Genomic DNA, 26,064 nt, shown 5'->3' with positions numbered 1-26,064 from the left:
AATATAAAAGAGAGATAATAATAAAGTTTTAACACCAGAATGACAGCCCAAGACATTAGGGATGCTCCGACTGAAATTAGCCGATCTTCAGTAATCAATATCAGATCAGCAAATCTTGATATCACTTTATTGTCATCGACTGCTCAATACTTGAGCCATTTCTCAGCAGAGTTGGTGTTTGTATGCTGCGCAACACTGAGTTTCCACCTGGACAGCTATAGCAGGCGGACAAGGTTAACACAAACACTACACCACATTAGTGCTCACATTAATGGAGAGCTGCTCTTTTCACAGGCCGCTTACTGTATACAGATCAACTGTATGTGTTAAATGTGTTTATCCAGGTATGTGTAGCATCACATTTTAAGCAAGGTGTAAATTTAAGCTCATAAACCAGACTATTTGCTAACATAAGCTGAGCTAAATGTTAGCTGCTCATGTAAACCTGCAGCGACGAGCATTTTGCACCGCTTTTTAAGGCCAAACACTGTTCAAAAAAGATCAGTAAATTGGATCAGCCGATATTTCTCATTAATAGAGCTAGACAATACAGATATATGATGAGACTAGAAATCATCATATCGTTAGATTTTGGATATCGTAATATTGTTTTCCTGGTTTTAAAGGCTGGATTACAGTAAAGTGATGTAATATCCTGAATTTACCAGACTGTTCTAGCTATTCAAAAATTTCCCACTTGCCACTTGGTAATTACATCCACATTACTGACTATTATTTATCAATAATCTTATTATGTACATTTTTTGTGAGGGGGAACTATAGTCATCCCTACAATATTGTCACAACATTGAGAGGTATTTTGGTCAAAAATACTGTTATTTTTTGTTTTTTTTTAACGTTCAAGGAAACTTTGATGTTCAAATATTGACTTGATTCATAATGTGATGTATATTTATTGATTGATATGAAAAAGATTATAGTGATAAAAGTTTTGCCATATCGTCCAGCTCTACTCATTAACAATCGGCAAACAAAAAAAACGTGATCAGAGCATCCCTACAATACATCCATTAGTGTGACAGCACACTGTGTTTAAATGGAACTATTTGGCATCCATCCTTAATGTAAGATGACAATGGATAGTAATCAATCAAGTCAGTGATGTTCACACACTGCATCTTTTCATTGTTTTTCCTAACAGAATACATATGGTACTGAGGAATGAATTCAGCCTCGTACACTGAGACCAGAAGATGAACAGTGTCATTTTTGATCAAAATAAGCATGAGTTCAGCAAACTCCACAGAGTCCATGTTCCCTGTGACGAGGAATTGTCCTTTCTTGTATGATGTTCCTTTATACAGCATTTCTAATGTGACCTTTGTGTTGATCTCAGTGAAGTCAAATGGTCTCACTGCATCTTGAATGGCTTTACTATACAGTGCTGAATAAAATGGAGAACCATCTTTGACTTGTAAGACAGCTTGACCCATTGGTCCTGCTGAAAGATACGCCTGGAAAATCTGGTGTCTTTCAGAGAGTGTAAGGCAGAGGTTTTTGAAATTCTTCAAATTTCTTGCACATCTCTTGAAATAACTGTGCTTACTTTCAAAGCGCATTGTCCAGACTCTGATTAAGGGACCAAATTTCAGAATCAGCGCTGGGTAATGACGTAAGTAATGGTGCTTGGGTTTCAAATTGCTTTCTGGAAATAGAGCCTTTCTTGACTCTAAATATTCTTGAATGAGAATATCTAGATATGCAACCTGAGACACAGAGATTTTCTGAGCACATATCAGGTCCACAATGTCTTTCAGCTGTAGAGTCAACTGCCACACATCATCTGCTGTATCTTTCACTCTGTCACCAATTATGAGAGGCAGCAGCCTTAGAAGATTCCAGTTCTGTACGGCCTGTCCTGAGAGTTTAGCTGCTTGAGGGCTAACTTCACATGGTTTTGTTGAAGCATCAGAAGCGCGGTATTTGAACTGTTTAATACGCCGATTCAGATTGGAGTAGGTGAACCATGCCTTTTTCTTGATGAAATACTTAAGATAGAGTGCTACATCATATGACAAAACACCTTCGAAGATGTCATGACCTAGGCAAGGTGGCAAACCTGGCTGACAGACATTAAAGTATTTCAAACTGTTGAATACTGACTTGCGCTTTACTCCTTCCACTTCTGGGGTGTCTTCAGTCTGGAGGCGCTCGACAGCTGCGTCGTAATTCTCAGCGGTGCGCTCTGGTCCACACAGATTAGGATCGTCACCTTGAAATTGAGATCGGGTTATTAGGCAGTACCTACAAAAATACTGTGAGCGACTGAAATTTTCAGTAAAGCCACCAATACAATGCGAGCCCAAATTATCTCCACCAATGCAATACAAGGTTCCTTTAACCGTTTCATCTGATAGTACAATCCCATTCTCCTCCAACTCCTTCAAGTCTGCTAGTAACTCAGAGAACACTTTAGCATGCCCAAATGCTTTGAAATCTTTCTCTCCACACAGTAGAACAAGTAACATGTGGTCTGTGTTTGACCGTACATGAAGTGGCAGGTTAGCAACAGATGCATAGACAGCTAATACCTTATGTCTTGTCTTTGCAGAACCTAAAGGGTTAACGACTTCAAAGGCATCTTGGTACAGTACTAGCTTGAGACATGATGGATTCTGAGCAAAAAACGCATTGGATTTGAATATCTGACCATCACTAATGTCACTTAGAACATCTGTGGGAGACTCAGCTGAATGCTCCCTTGATTTCTGCCACAGGTCAGACTCTAACAGACATTTCAAAGTCTCTCTCACAGGCACATAGTAGGCAAACCTATCTGTTCTGTTGTCATCTCTTCCTAAAAACATTTTCTTTGGCTCCACATAGTTGAACTTTTTTTTGAAAGTCTGAGTTCTTGAGTATGCTGTCCTCATTGGCCCTCTGTGACATGCAGAAAACAGATCAGATCCCCTGACAGACTCACAAACTCTGGTGATATCCTCATCTGATAATGATGTGTCATTTTTTAGCAGGGCCGTAAGTTTACTCAAACTATATGTCTGACCCAACTCATGTATGTTTTGTATCTCCTCAACAATATTCTGTATGGTCGAAGCAGGTAGTAGAAACTCACCCTGCAATTTCAAGTAGAATAAAGAGACATTTCTGAGAAAAAGATCACTGAAATCCTCTGATATATCCATATCAGCCTCATCTGTACCTGTCCCTGTACTTGTCTCATTCACTTGAGCGCCAAAATTATCTGTTTCAGCTTGAACAGATGATGATTGTGAAGCAGACTCTCTGAATAAGTCACTGATACTGATATCTGTAAGATCTCTGTGTTTCCGTGACATGTGCGCGGTAAATGAGGATTTGACCGTGAACACATTTGTGCATCCTCTGACTGGACATGTCACAGCACGTCCTTCCACAATATGCTCCCTCAAGTGAGCTATCAGATCTTTTGTATCGTGACACTGGCGCTCACACATCGCCATTGCGCATTTAAAATCACTAACGTTAACAGCCGTCCCGACAGTAATGGGAGTACGAGCAGATACACTATGCTTCCGGTAAAAATGCGCCTTAAACGCTCCATATCTGTAAAATGTCTGCTTGCAACCTGCTCCAGTGCACTTAAATAAACAACGTGGTTCATTTCTATGGAGTTTGCAATGAAGCACATAACCCCTCAAGGTCTTAACCGACTTGCTACAGAAGTTACAGCTAAACATTTTTCTAGCATAAGCAGATATCGACACGTCCAGCAACTTTTAAGATATAGCTACCTGAACTCCTCTGCTTGAAAGTCAACGAATAAGAGCTAATGTGGCTCTGCGGCTAGCTAACGTTAATCGGACAGTCTCAATGAGCTGTGAATGTGTTTACCTGAAGAAGGAAGAGACTCATGTGGGCGCGAAGAAATTTCGAACGTCCGTTAACTCCGCGGTCCCCTCTCTCTCTCTGGAACAACAAACACTGCTCCTGTGGGCGCGAAGAAATGGTGGTGAACTGAAATTCAAACTTTCTAGCTTCCGTCCGCGGTCATCTCTCTGTCGCATGCTCTGTCGTCCTCCTCTCCTCAATTCAATAAAGCTTTATTGACACGGAACAACAACAAACACAACAACGTTTTCATTGTCATGTTTTACATATAATAAAAAAATCTACATGTACAAGAATAAAATATAAATTGTGTTTTCACTGTACAAAAGAAAGATATAAAATAAAATATACTATTATTTTATGGAAGCCCATTTCCACCACTTGACAAAAATTATGAGATATTTGACTTAGTATCTCATTTATGACTTGGCTATCTCATAATTTTGACTTAGTATCTCATAATTTTGACTTAGTATCATAATTATGACTTAGCTATCTCATAATTATGACATAGTATCTCATAAGTATGACATAGTATCCCATAATTCTGACTTGGGCTTCCATATTATTTAAAAAGTAGGCTATGTGTTAACAATGTTGCAATAAAACTCTATATGATAAACTCTAGTGATTGTATAGGCCTATGTTTTCCTGTGGGACAATAAAGTTAATCTTATTTTAATTCACTGTGTTTTGATAATAATAGTTTTCTATTGCATTAAGTGCTTCGCGTCGGTCCAAACAATGCTCCTGTGATATAATATGCACATACCACGGCCTGTCCTGATGTATTGCTTAAATATACCATACTTTTTAACATTCAACTTTCTATAGAAATGATGGAATGATTTAATGGTTGTGTACCGTAAATTTAAACATAAACACCAGCAAAATCTGTAATTCAGACAGAATGATACCGTCAATTTTAGGGTAATTACATGCTTGTGACATTACGGTATTTTACCGTGAATTTAGCAAACTTTTTATAACATTCACAGTAAAATTCTGTATTTTCTACTTAGTAAGACCGTAAAATTTAAAATTATTTACTGTTTCTTGATTTACGGTAATTCAATGTACTTACTACAGTGATATACTATTTTTGATTTTACGGTATTTTACTGTTGCTATTTGACAGTTTTTTACCGTAATTTCTACGGACATTTTTTACAGTGTATACATACATATACATATAGCCTGTATAGAACATTTTTTTAACGGCTGACCGGCTATTAAAACAGGACCACAGACATCTCCACTTTCGAGACTCTGAGTTTTTCCCTCCCCCTTCTCTTTCCCCCCCCTCTGAAACAACAACACTTATTTTTCCTCACACAGAGCTTAGCTACAGACATGGGTCTTTGGGTAAGTTGAGCAGCTGACTCTCACACATTTCATTTACACAAAATATTGTGTGTGTCTGTGTTTATGTGTCAGTAGTTTCTGTTTCATCCTGATGCAAATGCAAATTACTGAATCAGTAGAAAGTTTATCTGAAATATCAACCATTTTAATAAAGGATTAATGCTTATTATGTGAATATTTTCAGCCACACTGATCTACCACAGTTAACTGAGTATTTTGGGGGTTGGACCCAGTGATCACACAAAGCAATGCATTTTAAGTGACATGGAAACAATCAACCTTTGTTCAGCTAGCTAGTTTTTCACTATGTTAAACAGTTTTAGTTTGTTACCATGGAGTATTAGGGCCACGTTGACAGTGATTTTAAATTGGATCTGCAAATTAGTGCTGTAGTGAAGTCCAGCTTCTTTCAGATTAGGCAGCTGGCAAAGGTGAAGCCTTTCCTTGCACTAAAGCACTTTGAGACAGTGATCCACGCCTTTATAACATCTCGGCTGGATTACTGCAATGCACTTTGTTTTGGAGTCAGTCAGTCCTCCCTCGCACGTCTCCAGCTGGTGCAAAATGCAGCCGCTCGCCTCCTAACTGGAGCACGTAAGAGGGAGCATATAACTCCCACCCTGGCCTCCCTCCACTGGCTGCCTGTGCACTTTACAGTCCATTTTAAGATTATTTTATTAGTTTTTAAGTCTTTAAATGGTCTGGCCCCCCCTTCCCTCTCTGAGCTCCTTCAACCCTACGCTCCTCCTTTATGTTTCTATGTACAGCACTTTGTTTTCAACTGTGGTTGTTTGAAAGTGCTATATAACTGAAGTTGAGTTGAGTTGAGAGTTGAGTACGCACCTGATGGTGTCGCATATGGAAGTGTCCAAATCCAATGGTCCGCATGAAAAGGCTATAACTCCCTTAAGACCATCACCATGAAAATCAGACCAGTCACTAAGTATCCATGCACTTATTAACCTGATCAGCTGTAGATCAATGAGATAATCACGCCCTCCATCAGGGTTGGAGAGCTGGGATGTTCGGGCATATAATCACTAGTCCGACTGGACTTAATGCCAACAATAACCTCTGAATCAAAATTATCAAAAAATGTGTGTTTTTTCTTTCCTACTCATCTTGTTTCAAAATCACTGTCAGACATGATAACTCTGTTGAACAGGTTCATGCACTTGCTTCCTATGTTTTTTTTTATACCAGATGCATTTAAATTCAGTTTCCAGATTTTTTTTTTCATATCAAATATTGTTAGTGATTATTGTTTGTGATTGATGCTGATCTGAGTGATTATCAAATAAATACACTTGATTGTTTTAACTTCAGTGTTGTCATTTTTTAGTATCAGTTTTATTCCTCAGTGTAGAAAATGATCTCACTGTTATTTATTAGGAGTTCTATTTTTCCTCTATTTTTCTCAACTGGCCGTACATGCTAATAATTAGCACTAAATACAAATTAAAGATGAGGCTGATTCGAACATCTTTAGTTTCTCAAGTCATGAACTGGAGTGTTGGATAAATGAAAAAATTTAGCAGATGATGGTGCTGGAGGAGAAGTCATGTGATCATCAGAGTCATCACAGTTCATCCTGTTTGGATCATGTGTCTAAAGTTCACAACACTAACTTAATAGTGGCACTAAAGGATTAAAATTATAATGATTTGACATCTGGGAACCATGAATATCTGTCCAAAGATTTATATCAGTAATATACGTCTAAACTTTAGGCTACAATGTCTCTTTAATTTTTTTTTTTTTTACCTTTCTTGTTTTTCATCTGCTGCTGTAACAAGTCAATTTTCCACCTCAAGCTGTATCTTCAAAATAAAGCTAATAATAATTTCCCGACCCTGCTCCTCCTCAACCTTCTCCTCTTCCTCCTCCTCATTCACTGTTGGAGAGAAAAATTAGGATCCAAAACAGGGCCAGTTCTGATCGAGGATCTTTATTTCCCGCATTCAATGATACAAATTAAAGTATCCAAAAGAGTTCAAAAAGTCAGAAAAATACTCATCAAAGCGTCACTATAACTTCACAAAAATGTTTAGAAAAGACGGAGACGAAGTTCAGTGCATTAGAGTTTACACCCAGTAAAATGGACATAAAGCCGAGCCTGTCCCGGACCAGACTAAACTTCTTCTCTCTGTGACTTTGTTTTTATACTGTACTGTAAAAGCCCTGCCTTCTTATTAAAATGAGAGGTGAACATGACACTTCTTCCCCAGTGTACGCCCTGTGATTTGTCCAGATGTCATGTTGCGATCTTTCATCAACATAATCTCCACCCTATACGGCGACTGTATCACATTTTGCCACGTAGCGAGTTCACCCAAGTTCAGCGTCTTTGGCACCACTCTATCTTGCCGGTGGCCGTTATCTACATTGCCCGACCTTGACTCCCCCTGCAGGTGGCTGCACACGCGAACTTAACGGTGCTTTCCCACGCTTTGCACTCATCTCACCTCTACCTTCTCAGAACTTTTCAATTTTTTACGCAACATTTCCCCCCTGTGAGACTTCAAAGTCTCATTGAAGTAAAAATTACATATAATGCATGATTACAGCAGATGGTAATGACAAGACAATCAGTAGGTAAAGAGTTTCAGAAGGTCAGAACAAGTAGGAGTTTTAGTAATTTATCATTGTATGATTTACAGAATCAGTTTTATACTTAAAATCAGAAACTAAAAATCCCAGAAGTGGTAGCATTAAAAATACTACAAATCCTCAATAAGTGCTCAACTTAAATTGTCAATGTATTGAACAACAAAAATGAGTTTTACAGTAAACAGATCTGTCTCCTTCATATATGGCTGTTGGCAAATTGTTTACATGTTATTGCTACACTTTATTTTGCAGGTTGCCGTTATCTACGTTGCCCGACCTTCACTCCCCCTGCAGGTGGCTGCACACGCGAACTTAACAGAGCTTTCCCACGCTTCACACTCACCTCTTCCTTCTCTATCATGCTTTTCCTTTTTTTTTACCCAACATAGCCTGTATAAAAACAGGACCACAGCAGACATCTCCACTTTCGAGTCTCCAACCTTTCAGAGTTTTTCCCTTCACCTCCGCGACAGCGACATGGGTCTTTGGGTAAGTTGAGCAGCTGACTCTCTCACATTTAATTTACACTAAATATTGTGTGTATCTGTTTTTGTGTAGGTAGTTTCTGTTTCATACTGATGCAAATGCAAATTACTGAATCAGTAGAAAGTTTGTCTAAAATATCAACCATTGGATTAATGCTTATTTTGTAAATATTTTTTCCACAGTGAACAACTGTGCCATAGTTAACTGAGTATTTTGGGGTTTGGACCCAGTGGTCACACAAAGCAACACAAGGTCACCATGGAAACTATCAACTTTTGTTTAGCTAGCTAGTTTTTCCCTATGGTTAACTTGTTTATTACGAAGGAGTATTAGGGCCACGTTGAGGGGGAAAAAATCACAGACATTGAGAACAAAGTCATAATTTTACGAGAAAAAAGTCATTACTGTATGTAATGACGCCGCATTTTGCAATAAAATTCTTAAACACAATATGTAATAACCATTGTTGGTACATAATCATAGACTGTAAAAAGAATGGACGTAGCGTCCGTGACGTCACCCATTGGTTTGGGGGAGTCTGTTTTGTGCCGCTACTACGGGGATTTGAACCGCGCCATGTTGGATTCTACTTGCCATATTTGGAGCGGTGCGGCCGTTGGCCGGCCGAGAGCCCGCCCACTGGCCTCGTAGCAGCGGTCGCCGGACCTGTCACTCAACGGTTCTGCGCCCTAATTGGCCAGAACTTAACCTAATAATAGTAAAACGGTAGAGTTTAAAAAAAAATCACTCCCCTCAGAGTGTGTGCGGGGGTAGAAACTATCGGTTGAGACCAAAAAAATAAAATGTACCAGGCTGTAAATATGTTTTTTTAAGCTGTAAAATCGGCTATTTTAACATGGGGCTCAATTGGAGTTGCTCCCTTCTGGAGCCAGCCCCCAGCGACAGCCGGGGGGATTGCAGTTTTTTGAACGCGGAAGTGAGCTTCACTTCTCAGACCGACAACTGCCCCCTTGGTACATAATGCATAAAATTATTACATTTTCTTAATGCAACACCCGCATTTTGTAATAATTTGGTGCATTATGTAACAACTAATTACAAAATGTGGCAAAGTTTATATTGCCTTCAAGAATTTTATGACAAAATATTTCAGATTATTACAAAATGTGGCGTTATTACATCATGAGGTGAAAATTTAATACATTATTATAATGTGCAGCAATGGTGACTCCTCAATCCTGATCCTTCTCGACTTGAGCGCTGCTTTTGACATGTTGGATCACACATGATGCTGAACCCCTAAATTAATATATAAATAAAGTTCATTACCATATTATTATTGTCTACCCAGGTAACACTGTTAGTGGGGCTGCTGGTTTCGGTGGCATCGGACCAGAGCTACCTGCCCATTGACTGTGATGACGTGTATCGCCATGACAACACCAGCACCAGTGGGGTGTACACCATCTACCCAGGAGGCCCCACCTCACCCCTGCACGTCCTCTGTGACATGGACACTGACGGGGGCAGATGGACCGTCAGTACACTACACCTCATATCTGATTAGATTTCAGATTTGACGATGAGACTTAAAAAGCCAAAACAAAAGTGGAGCCATTGATAAAAAAAAAAGTATTGTTTCAGTTTTCAACAAGTGTTGTGATTCTCTCCTTTGAGACTTAAATGATCATCATCTGATTCGTCAGCTGTCAGAGTTCACATCCTGTGGCAGCTTGCACAGTTTTCTTTATAGAAAAATATATTTTAAAAAAACATTAGTGTATTTAAATAAATGAAAATGCCTGATTTTGTTGAACTGAAATTATATTTGTTGTAATTAAATATAGCCTAATAATAACAAAACATTTTAAAATGTATTTTCTCATGAAGTAGCCCAAGTAAACAACATTTACAGCAGCAAACACTTGTTTTTAGAAAGTCTGAGAAAGTTACCAGTGTCCATGTTGTATAATTTAGTTAGTCCATCACTGCAGCAGTTTGTTGTGATGATGTTCATATCAGGAATCTCTGTCACTTAAACATGTGACAGAGCACAGTGTGACAGAACAATAAAAGACACTACAGCAACTGTGATTGCTGTTTACAGACCAGATAGTCATCAAACTCACCTGGTTCAGTTGAAAAGACTTTTTAGTTTTTCTTTCTTTCTTTCTTTCTTTTTTAAAGTGATATCAAGTCCTGCTAATTGAATACAGTTTTATTTTGGTGACTGAATTGTTGTGATTCTCCCTTTCAGGTCTTTCAGAGGAGGTTGGATGGGAGTGAAAACTTCTACCGGCCATGGGAACATTACAAGAACGGATTTGGGAATGTAGCAGGGGAGCACTGGCTGGGTGAGTCCTAGAGGGAGAATTACAGGTAAATTAAAGTATCTATGGATTAAATATGCTCTCGTTACACAACAGGCAGCGGCTTTAACCAAAAAAAACTAAAACTAAAAAACTAAAAGAAGCTGCACAACCTGCAGCAGGAACCCCTTCTCAGTCAGACAGTCAGTGAGTGGCTGGTGAACACAGCGGAGCATTTAGCAGTGAACCTGAAAATATAGAAATATTATAGAGCCTTGGTGCAAGAGGTGAAGTGTAATCAGAGATGTGTGTGTGTGTGTGTGTGTGTGTGTGTCCTCAGGCCTGGACAACATCTTCCTGCTGACGATGAGGAAGAAGAACGAGCTGCGGGTGGACATGGAGGACTTTGAGGGAGGGGAGGCCTTTGCTCAGTATTCGTCTTTCTTCGTCGACTCTGAGAGGGAAGGATATCAGCTGGATCTGGGCGGCTTCACAGGAGGAACGGCAGGTGAGGGTCACTTCAGTGGAAATGTTTCCTTTTCTTACTTTTAGGTATTCAACAATGACCCAGGTGAAGACTGAATGTTACACTGTGGACAAACAGGCTAAAAAATACTACATGATTTTTGTGAATTCTGTAAAAATAAAATAATTTGGCAGTTTCACTGATTTCACTGTATAAACAAACTAATTTCTTTAAGATGGATTACAGTAACTACATTTCTTTTCCCTGTTCCAAATGGAAATTACATTTTGACACTGTTGTTTCTAGGGGACGGTTTAACACGCCACAACTCCATGAAGTTCACCACCTATGACAAAGACCAGGATGCGTGGGATAAAAACTGTGCTCAGCAACATCTTGGTGGATTCTGGTACAGCAACTGCTATGACACAAACCCCAACGGCCTGTACGCACCTAAAGGTGCTGTAAATGATAATGTCAAAATGGTATGGTACAAATGGAAAGGCTTTAACTCCCTTAAGACCATCACCATGAAAATCAGATCAGTCGCTAAGTATCCATGCACTTATTGATCTGATCAGCTGTAGATCAATGAGATAATCACGCCCTCCATCAGGGTTGGAGAGCTGGGATGTTCAGGCATATAATCACTAGTCCGACTGGACTTAATGCCAACAATAACCTCTGAATCAAAATGACCATAAAATGTGTTTTATTTTTCTCTTTCTCACTCATCTTGTTTCAAAATCACTGTCAGACATGATAACTCTGTTGAACAGGTTCATGCACTGATGTATTAAAATTCAGTTTCTTTGTTTTTTTCTGATTAAAAAAAATGTATTTAGTGATTATTATTTGTGATTGATGCTGTTCTGAGTGATTATTAAATAAATAAACTTGATTGTTTCAACTCTGCTTTTATTTTTGAAGTTGTCATTTTTAGCATCAGTTGAATTCCTCATAGAAAATGATCTCATAATGATTTAATTTTTTCCTGTATTATTTTTCAACTAGTAGCACATGCTAATTGGCATTAAATACAAATTAAAGATGAGGCTGATGGGAACATCTTTAGTTTCACAAGTCATAAACTGGAGTGTTGGATAAATGAAGAATTTGAGCAGCTGATGGTGCTAGAGAAGTCATGTGATCATCAGAGTCATCACAGTTCATCCTGTTTGGATCATGTGTCTAAAGTTCACAACACTGTCAACCTCATGGTGGCACTCGAGCAAAGTTAATATGATTTAACATCTGGGAACAATGAATATCTGTCCAAAGATTGGTATCGGTAGAGATATTTATAGGCAGTGTTCTAAGCAATATGCTCAAGCTAATACGCTCCTTCGTAGGTTTAGTATGTGCTCAGTTGATGTTAAATGTTCCCTGTTTAGATCTTTCTGTACACCTATGTATACAGTTCACCTCTGGTGTAGCTATAAGAAAAGCAGCATGCGGCGGCTCATAGTGGCCTACAATGATGGACTGAGGTTGTTGCTTCAGGTGCCCAGGTGGCACAGTGCGAGCCAACTCTTTGTTAATTTAAATGTACCCAATTGTGAAGCACTTCTACGAAATGTAATGTATCGTTTTATGTGCCGCCTGGATGACTCGGGGAACAGCATTATTGGGGCTTTAGCTGCTATAGGTATTCATCCAGGCTTAGAAAACACTGGTGGGATAGCCTGCTTATGAATTATGTGGAGAGTTGATTCTCTATCTGTGTGTCTGTCTTTTTCTCTCTCTCCTTCTTAAATCTGTTTTATCATGTTTGTTGTTGTTGATATGGACCGCTTGTTGTGTCTGCAATAAAGATTAATAATAATAATAATAAGTCTAAACTTTAGGCTACAATGTCTCTTTTTAGTATTTTATTTACCTTTGTTGCTTTTCATTTGCTGCTGTAAATTTTCCATCAGTAGGATCAATAAAAAGTCTTGTCTTATCTGCATTTATGACAGAAACAACCTAAAGTATCTTCAAAACAAAGCTAATAATAATTTTCTAACCCTGCTCCTCCCCATCCTTCTCCTCTTCTTCCTCCTCCTCCTCATATACATATAGCCTGTATAAAACATTTGTTTTAATGGCTGACCGGCTATAAAAACAGGACCACAGCAGACATCTCCACTTTCGAGACACTTTTCCCTTCACCTCCTCTTTTTTAGGACATCAAGGATATCGGCTCGATCTGGGCGGCAGGTGAGGGTCACTTCAGTGGAAATGTTTCCTTTTCTTACTTGTAGGTATTCAACAATGAGCCAGGTGAAGACTGAATGTTTCACTGTGGACAAACAGGCTAAAAAAATATTTTTTTGTGAATTCTGTAAAAAAAATAATTTTAGAAAATAGAAAAATTTGGCAGTTTCACTGATTTCAATACAAACAAATTTATTTTAGCTGGATTAACTTAACTGCAATTTTTCCCCCTGTTCCAAATGGAAACTAGAAAAAGCATTTCCAAGAATGGAAATGGTGTGACTGCTGATAGCAACTGAACGCTGTTGCAGAATTAGCAAATAGTGCAAGCAGTGATCACCATACAAATGTTTGACCAAGGTCGGAATCGAACCCACAACCTCATGGTCATTAGACTTCCACTCTGCCTCTAGGCCACGGTGCACACACAGTTGCAGAGACTGTTGTCTGTTAATGATCTGCACACTGTCAACATCAAGACAGCTTGAGAGTCAAGCTTGAATGACTTAGAATGAAAATTTCTGTGAATTTCAGGCTGAGAGCAGCAGTTTCAACATGAAGCAAGTTATCAGAAGTCAACAGAGGACGACTGGGAAAATAATTCACTATAATTGTTGTTGAGGCAAGATTTGAACCAGCAACCTTCAGGTCTCCAGACCAGCAAGCTAACCACTAGGCTACAGACAGAGACAGTATGTGAGGGGTAAAGAAAACCTTTGATAAGAGGATCACTGGCTTCTGCTTAAAAAAAAAAGTAAGGAATCGAACCCATGACCTCATGATCAAGAAACCTTTACTCTGCCACTTCGCCACAGAGAGCACAGACATAAGCATGTTGCCATTGTAATGTGATGATGTGCTGCAAACGGTGGCAGAAGCAATTAATGCGTCTCTTAACAAACACCTGTAACCAACTGGACTACAGACAGAGTTGTGGAGAACTCTCAGCATTGGGCTGAATGAGAGCAGAGAGCTCCCTGGCTGCATTTAAAAAATATTTTAAATTATTATCTAAGTCTCTTTGCATTTTTGACCAGAATTTTAGCCAGAAGACAAGTGTGGCTACAAAACTGGAGAAAATAATTTGTCTAGAGTTTAATTTGCAGAAAAAGTTAAATATTTTAAAAAGTATAAATAGTTAAAAAGAGAAAAGTAATGCCGATAAAGTTGAAAAGAAGCTGCACGTTTTGATATATGAATTGTTGAAATAGCACAACACCTAACACACTAACCATATGGCCACAGAGAACCTGAGTTACAATGAGCTTTATACTATGAGGAATCAAAGACTGTCCAATGACAGCTGAATAATTGGAATCAAAAGTCAAGCAATGATGTGAAATGACTGAGGCAGGAATCGAACCCATGACCATATGATCACTAAACCTTTACTCTGCCACTCAGCTACAGAGAGCACACTGCTTTCAAGACTGTTGTCATTCATTATAATGTGATGATGTGCTGCAAACTGGTATGAGTAATCAAGGAGATAACAAACACCTGTAACCAATTGAAGGCGGGGGAGGAGAGCAGAATTCAACATAACATAACAAGAATTCTTCCCTTGGATTCGAACCAGTGACCTTAGGGTTGGCAGGCAGTTACCCTACCCCCTACACTACAGTGGAGTTGTGACGAAGAGAGGTTGAGACTTTGATGAATGTGAGATTTTTTGTGAAAAAGTTAAATATTTGAAAAAGTATAAATAGTTAAAAAGAGAAAAGTAATGCCGATAAAGTTCAAAGAAAGCTGCACGTTTTGATATATGAATTGTTGAAATAGCACAAAGTATGAAGGACTAGAAGAAGACCGTAAAAAGGCGGAAGAAAATGGCCAAACAGAAGAACAATAGTGTGACTGCTTCAGCAGTCACACTAATTACATTTTGACTGTGTTGTCTCTAGGGGACAGTTTATCATTCGCTGACTCCATGAAGTTCACCACCTATGACAAAGACCAGGATGTGTCGGATATTAACTGTGTTCAGTATTATCTTGGTGGATTCTGGTACGGCGGCTGCCACAGCTCAAACCCCAACGGCCTGTAGACAATACCCATCAAATATCATTGAGTCCAATCGTCAAAACACACTGAAATATAAACCATTTTAATTATTAAATATTTTCAGCTTCCACACTGATCTACCACCGTTAACTGAAAAAAAATTCTAGAATGCGCTTCAACTGGGAGCAGCAAAGTCTGGTAGCTCTGAGTTTCTTACTCTGTTTTTGTTGTATTTTATCATATTTTTTCAATTACTGATGGATATTTCTTCTGTGAAGAGAAGGGTTTTCTCAAGTGAAGAGCTTTTTTCGTTGAAGTGGAGAAAATCTGGGGTGTATCACACTATTCCGGCTGAGTTGAAGAGGCGTTTTCGTGGTTGCCGTGCTGGTGCAGGTTTAAAGGCAAGGAAGTGGAGATACAAGCCCATTCTGCCGTCTGTCATCATGGGGAATGTCAACTCTCTGAGTGATGAGCTGGAGATATTGGTGAAGACTCAGAAAGTTTACCGTGAGTGCAGCCTGATGTGTTTTACTGAGACCTGGTTGAATCAAAACATCACTGACTCCATTGTGGATGTACCTGGCTTCACTCTCATACGGTCAGACAGAGATGCTAAGGCAAGTGGCAAGAAAAAAGGAGGAGGTCTGGCCTTATTTGTGAACCAGAGATGGTGTAATCCTGCACATATTACTGTCAAAGAGAAGATGTGTTGTCCAGATATTGAATTATTGGCTGTTGGAATGCGGCCATATTATGTACCAAGAGAATTCAGTCATATCATAACAATACTTGTGTACATCCCTCCCAAGGCAACAGCTGATGTTCCATGTGAAATACTGCATGAAATGGTTGCTAGGATACAGACAAAACATCCTGAGGCACTTATTATAATATCAGGTGACTTCAACCATGTTATCCTCTCCTCCCACCTGACTGGATTCACACAGTTTGTTAAATGTGCTACCAGAAAAAACAAAACCCTTGACTTGCTGTATGCCAATGTAAAAGAAGCTTACAGAGCCACTGCCTTGCCACCACTGGGCAGGTCAGATCACAACCTGGTTTGTCTGCAGACCTGTTACAAACCCTGTGTGCAGAGGGAACCTGCAACTACACTCACAGTAAGGAAGTGGACACCTGAGGCTACTGAGGCTCTGAGGGACTGCTTTGAGTCTACAGACTGGAATGTTCTGCTACACTCGCAGACACCTAACAACACATCCACTGACATTGATGAGATGGCAGAGTGTGTCACTGACTATATAAACTTCTGCAGGGATGTGGTGTTGCCGGTCAGAACAGTTCGTTGCTTCACTAACAATAAACCGTGGATCACAAGTGACATAAAAAGCTTCCTAAATAAGAAGAAGGAGGCTTTTAAGATTGGTGACTCAGTCTTGATTAAGACAGCACAGCAGGAACTGAAAGTGAGACTAAGGCAAGCAAAGACAGACTACAAGAAAAAGCTGGAGAGCAAACTACAAAATAATAACATCAGGGAGGTCTGGAGAGGAATGAGGACCATCACTGGATACAAGGAGAGAAATAGGCAGCCTGAGGGAGATGTTGACCTGGCAAATGAGTTTAACCAGTTTTACAACAGGTTTAACATAGCCTCTTCTCCCTCACCATCACCACTTGGCGGTCCTGCTCCATCTGGCGGTCCTGTTTCCGGCGGTCCTGCTCTACCTGGCGGTCCTGCTCCATCCGGCGGTCCTGCTTCCGGCGGTCCTGCTCCTCCTGGCGGTCCTGCTCCATCAGGCGGTCCTGCTTCCGGCGGTCCTGCTCCTCCTGGCGGTCCTGCTTCCAGCAGTCCTGCTCCTCCTGTCGGTCCTGCTTCCGGCGGTCCTGCTCCTCCTGGCGGTCCTGCTCTACCTGGTGGTTCTGCTCCTCCTGGCGGTCCTGCTCCTCCTGTCGGTCCTGCTCTACCTGGCGGTACTGCTCCTCCTGGCGGTCCTGCTCTACCTGGCGGTCCTGCTCTACCTGGCGGTCCTGCTCCACCTGGCGGTCCTGCTCTACCTGGCGGTCCTGCTCCTCCTGGCGGTCCTGCTCCATCTGGCGGTCCTGCTCCATCCGGTGGTCCTGCTCCAGTCGGCGGTCCTGCTCCTCCTGGCGGTCCTGTTTCCAGCGGTCCTGCTTCCAGCGGTCCTGCTCCATCCGGTGGTCCTTCTCCAGCCGGCGGTCCTGCTCCTCCTGGAGGTCCTGCTCCATCCGGTGGTCCTGCTCCAGTCAGCGGTCCTGCTCCTCCTGGCGGTCCTGTTTCCGGCGGTCCTGCTTCCAGCGGTCCTGCTCCATCCGGTGGTCCTGCTCCAGTCGGCGGTCCTGCTCCTCCTGGCGGTCCTGTTTCCGGCGGTCCTGCTTCCAGCGGTCCTGCTCCATCCGGTGGTCCTTCTCCAGCCGGCGGTCCTGCTCTACCTGGCGGTCCTGCTTCCGGTGGTCCTGCTCCTCCTGGCGGTCCTGCTCCATCCGGTGGTCCTGCTCCAGCCAGCGGTCCTGCTCCACCTGGCAGTCCTGCTTCCGGCGGTCCTGCTTCCGGCGGTCCTGCTCCTCCTGTCGGTCCTGCTCCATCCGGCGGTCCTGCTTCCGGTGGTCCTGCTCCTCCTGGCGGTCCTGCTCCACCTGGCGGTCCTGCTCCATATGGCGGTGACACTCTACTCTCCCTGGAGGAAGTGTCGGCAGAACTGAGGAGACTGCGTCCTGGCAAGTCGGCTGGCCCTGATGGTGTTTCAGCTAGACTCCTTAAGGACTGTGCTGCCCAGCTGGCTGTGCCTCTCCGTACCATCTTCAACCTGAGCCTGCAGTCATGTAGGATCCCTCTTCTCTGGAAGACCTCGTGCCTGGTGCCGGTTCCCAAAGTGGCGAGGCCAGCAGGAATCAGTGACTACAGACCAGTAGCCCTGACTTCTCATATTATGAAGACTCTGGAGAGACTACTACTTCGCCACCTTCGACCTCAAGTACAGCATTCTGTGGACCCCTTGCAGTTTGCATACCGGGAGAACATTGGGGTGGACGATGCAATCATCTACATGTTGCATCGGATTTACTCTTACCTGGATGAACCTGGGCGATATGTGAGACTGCTGTTTCTAGACTTTTCCAGTGCCTTTGACACAATTCAACCTAGTATTCTGAGAGGAAAGCTGGAGAAGATGGGTGTAGATCCAACCATCATCTTGTGGGTCTATAACTATCTTACAGAGCGGCCACAGTATGTGAGGCTGGGGAATTGCATGTCAGACACAGTGGTGAGCAGTGTAGGAGTACCACAAGGTACTGTGCTCTCACCTTACCTCTTCACACTTTTCACTGCAGATTTCACATCCACATCTGAATCTTGCCATGTTCAGAAGTACTCTGACGACACGGCCATAGTGGCATGTGTGAAGAAGGGACAGGAAGATGAATACAGGGACCTGGTGGGGGCGTTCACAGTCTGGTGCAACAAGAACAACTTGTTGCTTAATACATCAAAGACCAAAGAAATGATTATTGACTTTGGCAGGTCCAAAAGATCCTTACGGCCTGTGACTGTGGATGGGGTGGACATTGAGAGGGTTCAGTCATACAAGTACCTTGGAGTACACCTTGATGACAGGCTGGACTGGTCCGTACACACAAATGATGTGTACAAAAAGACACAAAGCAGGCTCTTCTTTTTAAGAAGACTCAGGTCTTTTGATGTATGTAATGTAATGCTGCGTATGTTTTATCAGTCTGTCATTGCAAGTGTTACATTCTTTGCTATTGTCTGCTGGGGTAACAACATCAAGGTCAGGGACAGGAACAGACTAGACAGGCTCATCAAAAAATGTAGCTCTGTGATGGGGGAGGGAGCGGAGCTGGTAGAGGCTGTGGTTAAGTGGAGGATGGGGTGTAAGTTGAAGACCATCCTGGGTGACCCCCAACACCCTCTACACAAAACCCTCTCAGGTCAGAGGAGCAGCCGAAGCAAAAGGCTCATCTCCCTGACCTGCAGAACAGAAAGATTTAAGAGATCATTTGTTCCTGCTGCAATCATTTTATATAACACTTGTTAAAATGTATTTTTGTGTTCATCTTTTTTTGTCATTGTTGTGTGAGCTACTGGACTAACGTGAATTTCCCTGCTAGGGATGAATAAAGTATTCTCTACTCTCTACTCTACTTAACTGAGTATTTGGGGGTTTGGACCCAGTGGTCACACAAAGCAATGCATTTTAAGTGACATGGGAACAATCAACTTTCGTTCAGCGAGCTAGTTTTTCACTATGTTAAACAGTTTTAGTTTGTTACCATGGAGTATTAGGGCCACGTTGATAGTGATTTTAAATTGGATCGGTAAATTAGTGCTGCAGTGAAGTCCAGCTTCTTTCAGATTAGGCAGCTGGCAAAGGTGAAGCCTTTCCTCGCACTAAAGTACTTTGAGACAGTGATCCACGCCTTTATAACATCTAGCTGGATTACTGCAATGCACTTTGTTTTGGAGTCAGTCAGTCCTCCCTCGCACGTCTCCAGCTGGTGCAAAATGCAGCCGCTCGCCTCCTAACTGGAGCACGTAAGAGGGAGCATATAACTCCCACCCTGGCCTCCCTCCACTGGCTGCCTGTGCACTTTACAGTCCATTTTAAGATTCTTTTATTTGTTTTTAAGTCTTTAAATGGTCTGGCCCCCCCTTCCCTCTCTGAGCTCCTTCAACCCTACGCTCCTGCTCGGTGCCTCAGGTCAGCTGACCTGCTGCTCCTGGAGGTACCGAGGTCCAGACGGAAGCTCAGAGGGGACAGAGCTTTCTCCACTGCTGCTCCAAGATTATGGAACGAGCTACCGTTGCACATCAGACAAGTCTCCTCACTGTCCATTTTTAAAACTAGTCTTAAAACCCATTTTTACTCCCTGGCTTTCAACTCTGCATGAGACTCTAAAAACAATGAAACAACTATTCTACTGTCTGTTTTATTTATTTAATTGCTTTTAATTGTTTTATGTCTCTATGTACAGCACTTTGTTTTCAACTGTGGTTGTTTTAAAGTGCTATATAACTGAAGTTGAGTTGAGAGTTGAGTACTCACTCATCTTGTTTCAAAATTCCTGTCAGACATGATAACTCTGTTGATCAGGTGCATGCACTTGCTTCCCATGTTTTTTTAAATACCTGATACATTTAAATTCAGTTTCCTGATTTTTTTTCATATCAAAAATTGTATTTAGTGATTATTGTTTGTGATTGATGCTGATCTGAGTGATTATCAAATAAATACACTTGATAGTTTTAACTTCAATGTTGTCATTTTTTAGTATCAGTTTTATTCCTCAATGTAGAGAATGATCCCTTTTTCCTCTCTTTTTCTCTACTAGTAGTACATGCTAATTTGCACTAAATACAAATTAAAGTTGAGGCTGATTGGAACATCTTTAGTTTTACAAGTCATGAACTGAAGTGTTGGATAAATGAAGAATTTGAGCAGATGATGGTGCTAGAGGAGAAGTCATGTGATCATCAGAGTCATCACAGTTCATCCTGTTTGGATCATGTGTCTAAAGTTCACAACACTAACTTCATAGTGGCACTAAAGGATTAAAATTAATATGATTTGACATCTGGTTACCATATCCAAATATTTATATCAGTAATATACTTCTAAACTTTAGGCTACAATGTCTCTTTTACATATATATATATATATATTTTTTACCTTTGTTGTTTTTCATCTGCTGCTGTAACAAGTCAATTTTCCACCTCAAGCTGTAAAGTTCAAAATAAAGCTAGTAATAATTTCCCGACCCTGCTCCTCCTCAACCTTCTCCTCTTCCTCCTCCTCATTCACTGTTGGAGAAAAAATTAGGATCCAAAACAAAGGGTCAGTTGTGATCGAGGATCTTTATTTTCCACCTTAAATGATACAAATGAAAGTTTCCAAAAGTGTTCAAAAAGTCAGAAAAATACTCATCAAAGCGTCAATATAACTTCACAAAAATGATTAGAAAAGACGGAGACGAAGTTCAGTGCATTAGAGTTTACACCCAAAAAAAATGGACATAAAGCCGAGCCTGTCCCGGACCAGACTAAACTTCTTCTCTCTGTGACTTTGTTTTTATACTGTACTGTAAAAGCCCTGCCTTCTTATTAAAATGAGAGGTGAACATGACACTTCTTCCCCAGTGTACGCCCTGTGATTTGTCCAGATGTCATGTTGCGATCTTTCATCAACATAATCTCCACCCTCTACGGCGACTGTATCACATTTTGCCACGTAGCGAGTTCACCCAAGTTCAGCGTCTTTGGCACCACTCTATCTTGCCGGTGGCCGTTATCTACATTGCCCGACCTTGACTCCCCCTGCAGGTGGCTGCACACGCGAACTTAACGGTGCTTTCCCACGCTTTGCACTCATCTCACCTCTACCTTCTCAGAACTTTTCCATTTGTTACGCAACATTCCCCCTGTGAGACTTGGAAGTCTCATTAAAGTAAAAACTTACATATAATGCATGATTACAGCAGATGGTAATGACAAGACAATCAGTAGGTAAAAAGTTTCAGAAGGTCAGAACAAGTAGGATTTTTTTTTTAGCAATTTATCGTTGTGTGTTTAACAGAATCAGTTGTATACTTAAAATCAGAAACTAAAAAATACTAAAAACTAAAAGTATGTATTATATGAGTCAGGCCGCTTTAGTTGCAACTCATAATAGTGGTAGCATTAAAAATACTAAAAATGATCAATAGTGCTCAACTTTAATTGTCAATGTATTGAACCACAAAAATGAATACTATAAGTTTTTACAATTAACACATCTGTCTCCAAATTGTTTATATGTTATTGCTACACTTTATTTTGCAGGTTGCCGTTATCTACGTTGCCCGACCTTCACTCCCCCTGCAGGTGGCTGCACACGCGAACTTAACAGTTCTTTCCCACGCTTCACACTCACCCCTTCCTTCTCTATCATGCTTTTCCTTTTTTTAACCCAAAATAACCTGTATAAAAACAGGACCAGGGCAGACATCTCCACTTTAGAGTCTCCAACCTTTCAGAGTTTTTCCCTTCACCTCTGCGACAGCGACATGGGTCTTTGGGTAAGTTGAGCAGCTGACTCTCTCACATTTAATTTACACTAAATATTGTGTGTATCTGTTTTTGTGTAGGTAGTTTCTGTTTCATACTGATGCAAATGCAAATTACTGAATCAGTAGAAAGTTTGTCTAAAATATCAACCATTGGATTAATGCTTATTTTGTAAATATTTTTTCCACAGTGAACAACTGTGCCATAGTTAACTGAGTATTTTGGGGTTTGGACCCAGTGGTCACACAAAGCAACACAAGGTCACCATGGAAACTATCAACTTTTGTTTAGCTAGCTAGTTTTTCCCTATGGTTAACTTGTTTATTACGAAGGAGTATTAGGGCCACGTTGGCAAGTCATAATTTTACGAGAAAAAAGTCATTACTGTATGTAATGACGCCGCATTTTGCAATAAAATTCTTAAACACAATATGTAATAACCATTGTTGGTACATAATCATAGACTGTAAAAAGAATGGACGTAGTGTCCGTGACGTCACCCATTGGTTTGGGGGAGTCTGTTTTGTGCCGCTACTACGGGGATTTGAACCGCGCCATGTTGGATTCTACTTGCCATATTTGGAGTGGTGCGGCCGTTGGCCGGCCGAGAGCCCGCCCACTGGCCTCGTAGCAGCGGTCGCCGGACCTGTCACTCAACGGTTCTGCGCCCTAATTGGCCAGAACTTAACCTAATAATAGTAAAACAGTAGAGTTTAAAAAAAAATCACTCCCCTCAGAGTGTGTGCGGGGGTAGAAACTATCGGTTGAGACCAAAAACATAAAATGTACCAGGCTGTAAATATGTTTTTTTAAGCTGTAAAATCGGCTATTTTAACATGGGGCTCAATTGGAGTTGCTCCCTTCTGGAGCCAGCCCCCAGCGACAGCCGGGGGGATTGCAGTTTTTTGAATGCGGAAGTGAGCTTCACTTCTCAGACCGACAACTGCCCCCTTGGTACATAATGCATAAAATTATTACATTTTCTTAATGCAACACCCGCATTTTGTAATAATTTGGTGCATTATGTAACAACTAATTACAAAATGTGGCAAAGTTTATATTGCCTTCAAGAATTTTATGACAAAATATTTCAGATTATTACAAAATGTGGCGTTATTACATCATGAGGTGAAAATTTAATACATTATTATAATGTGCAGCAATGGTGACTCCTCAATCCTGATCCTTCTCGACTTGAGCGCTGCTTTTGACATGTTGGATCACACATAATGCTGAACCCCTAAATTAATATATAAATAAAGTTCATTATCATATTATTATTGTCTACCCAGGTAACACTGTTAGCGGGGCTGCTGGTTTCGGTGGCATCGGACCAGAGCTACCTGCCCATTGACTGTGATGACGTGTATCGCCATGACAACACCAGCACCAGTGGGGTGTACACCATCTACCCAGGAGGCCCCACCTCACCCCTGCACGTCCTCTGTGACATGGACACTGACGGGGGCAGATGGACCGTCAGTACACTACACCTCATATCTGATTAGAGTTCATATTTGACGATGAGACTTAAAAAGCCAAAACAAAAGTGGAGCCATTGATTAAAAAAAAGAAGTATTGTTTCAGTGTTTAACAAGTGTTGTGACTTCTCTCCTTTGAGACTTAAATGATCATCATCTGATTTGTCAGCTGTCAGAGTTCACATCCTGTGGCAGCTTGCACATTTTTCTTTTTAGAAAAATATATTTTAAAAAAACATTAGTGTATTTAATTACATGAAAATGCCTGATTTTGTTGACCTGAAATTATATTTGTTGTAATTAAATATAGCCTAATAATAACAAAACATTTTAAAATGTATTTTCTCATGAAGTAGCCCAAGTAAACAACATTTACAGCAGCAAACACTTGTTTTTAGAAAGTCTGAGAAAGTTACCAGTGTCCATGTTGTATAATTTAGTTAGTCCGTCACCGCAGCAGTTTGTTGTGATGATGTTCATATCAGGAATCTCTGTCACTTAAACATGTGACAGAGCACAGTGTGACAGAAAAATAAAAGACACTACAGCAACTGTGATTGCTGTTTACAGACCAGATAGTCATCAAACTCACCTGGTTCAGTTGAAAAGACTTTTTAGTTTTTCTTTCTTTCTTTCTTTCTTTTTTAAAGTGATATCAAGTCCTGCTAATTGAATACAGTTTTATTTTGGTGACTGAATTGTTGTGATTCTCCCTTTCAGGTCTTCCAGAGGAGGTTGGATGGGAGTGAAAACTTCTACCGGCCATGGGAACATTACAAGAACGGATTTGGGAATGTAGCAGGGGAGCACTGGCTGGGTGAGTCCTAGAGGGAGAATTACAGGTATAAAGTATCTATGGATTACGTAAATATGCTCTCGTTACACAACAGGCAGCGGCTTTAACCAAAAAAAACTAAAACAAAAAAACTAAAAGAAGCTGCACAACCTGCAGCAGGAACCCCTTCTCAGTCAGACAGTCAGTGAGTGGCTGGTGAACACAGCGGAGCATTTAGCAGTGAAACTGAAAATATAGAAATATTATAGATCCTTGGTGCAAGAGGTGAAGTGCAATCAGAGCTGTGTGTGTGTGTGTGTGTGTGTGTGTGTGTGTGTGTGTGTGTGTGTGTGTGTGTGTGTGTGTGTGTGTGTGTGTGTGTGTGTGTGTCCTCAGGTCTGGACAACATCTTCCTGCTGACGATGAGGAAGAAGAACGAGCTGCGGGTGGACATGGAGGACTTTGAGGGAGGGGAGGCCTTTGATCAGTATTCGTCTTTCTTCGTCGACTCTGAGAGGGAAGGATATCAGCTGGATCTGGGCGGCTTCACAGGAGGAACGGCAGGTGAGGGTCACTTCAGTGGAAATGTTTCCTTTTCTTACTTTTAGGTATTCAACAATGACCCAGGTGAAGGCTGAATGTTACACTGTGGACAAACAGGCTAAAAAATAATACTACATGATTTTTGTGAATTCTGTAAAAATAAAATAATTTGGCAGTTTCACTGATTTCACTGTATAAACAAACTAATTTCTTTAAGATGGATTACAGTAACTACATTTCTTTTCCCTGTTCCAAATGGAAATTACATTTTGACACTGTTGTTTCTAGGGGACGGTTTAACACGCCACAACTCCATGAAGTTCACCACCTATGACAAAGACCAGGATGCGTGGGATAAAAACTGTGCTCAGCAACATCTTGGTGGATTCTGGTACAGCAACTGCTATGACACAAACCCCAACGGCCTGTACGCACCTAAAGGTGCTGTAAATGATAATGTCAAAATGGTATGGTACAAATGGAAAGGCTATAACTCCCTTAAGACCATCACCATGAAAATCAGATCAGTCGCTAAGTATCCATGCACTTATTGATCTGATCAGCTGTAGATCAATGAGATAATCACGCCCTCCATCAGGGTTGGAGAGCTGGGATGTTCGGGCATATAATCACTAGTCCGACTGGACTTAATGCCAACAATAACCTCTAAATCAAAATGACCATAAAATGTGTTTTATTTTTCTCTTTCTCACTCATCTTGTTTCAAAATCACTGTCAGACATGATAACTCTGTTGAACAGGTTCATGCACTGACGTATTAAAATTCAGTTTCTTTGTTTTTTTCTGATTAAAAAAAATGTATTTAGTGATTATTATTTGTGATTGATGCTGTTCTGAGTGATTATTAAATAAATAAACTTGATTGTTTCAACTCTGCTTTTATTTTTGAAGTTGTCATTTTTAGCATCAGTTGAATTCCTCATAGAAAATGATCTCATAATGATTTAATT

At 40.9% G+C, this 26,064-nt stretch overlaps 2 protein-coding genes across 2 annotated transcripts; both read left to right on the top strand.

Annotated features, from left to right (window-relative positions):
• Window positions 1-8,301: 8,301 nt before the first annotated feature.
• LOC146992180 (microfibril-associated glycoprotein 4-like) lies at window positions 8,302-11,618 on the top strand. Its single transcript, XM_085790261.1, has 5 exons — window positions 8,302-8,313; window positions 9,593-9,808; window positions 10,529-10,625; window positions 10,921-11,088; window positions 11,353-11,618. The coding sequence occupies exons 1-5, from the start codon at window positions 8,302-8,304 to the stop codon at window positions 11,616-11,618; spliced, it is 759 nt and encodes a 252-aa protein (XP_085646387.1).
• A 4,074-nt stretch (window positions 11,619-15,692) lies between these two features.
• On the top strand, window positions 15,693-25,647 carry LOC146992179 (techylectin-5B-like). The gene is made up of 6 exons (XM_085790251.1): window positions 15,693-15,866; window positions 17,916-18,323; window positions 23,587-23,772; window positions 24,496-24,592; window positions 24,947-25,114; window positions 25,382-25,647. Exons 1-6 carry the CDS (start codon window positions 15,693-15,695, stop codon window positions 25,645-25,647), a joined length of 1,299 nt encoding a protein of 432 aa, XP_085646377.1.
• Window positions 25,648-26,064: the final 417 nt, after the last annotated feature.

This window comes from Trachurus japonicus, chromosome 1 (assembly GCF_045865225.1).
Source record: "Trachurus japonicus isolate A0001 chromosome 1, Traja_1.0".
In the NCBI taxonomy this organism is placed as follows: domain Eukaryota; kingdom Metazoa; phylum Chordata; class Actinopteri; order Carangiformes; family Carangidae; genus Trachurus; species Trachurus japonicus.
The sequence above is the reverse complement of the archived record's forward strand: the minus strand, read 5'-3'. Positions and strand labels throughout refer to the sequence as shown.

Bases quoted from the DNA above. Each gene is read 5' to 3' on its own strand.
- LOC146992180 (XM_085790261.1), top strand. The intron at 10,626-10,920 runs GTGAGTCCTAGA...GTGTGTCCTCAG, and splicing joins AGCAGGGGAGCACTGGCTGG to GCCTGGACAACATCTTCCTG. The intron at 11,089-11,352 runs GTGAGGGTCACT...TGTTGTTTCTAG, and splicing joins CTTCACAGGAGGAACGGCAG to GGGACGGTTTAACACGCCAC.
- LOC146992179 (XM_085790251.1), top strand. From the start codon at position 15,693: ATGGGGAATGTCAACTCTCTGAGTGATGAGCTGGAGATATTGGTGAAG. The intron at 18,324-23,586 runs GTGAGACTGCTG...TTGTCTACCCAG, and splicing joins TGGATGAACCTGGGCGATAT to GTAACACTGTTAGCGGGGCT. The intron at 25,115-25,381 runs GTGAGGGTCACT...TGTTGTTTCTAG, and splicing joins CTTCACAGGAGGAACGGCAG to GGGACGGTTTAACACGCCAC.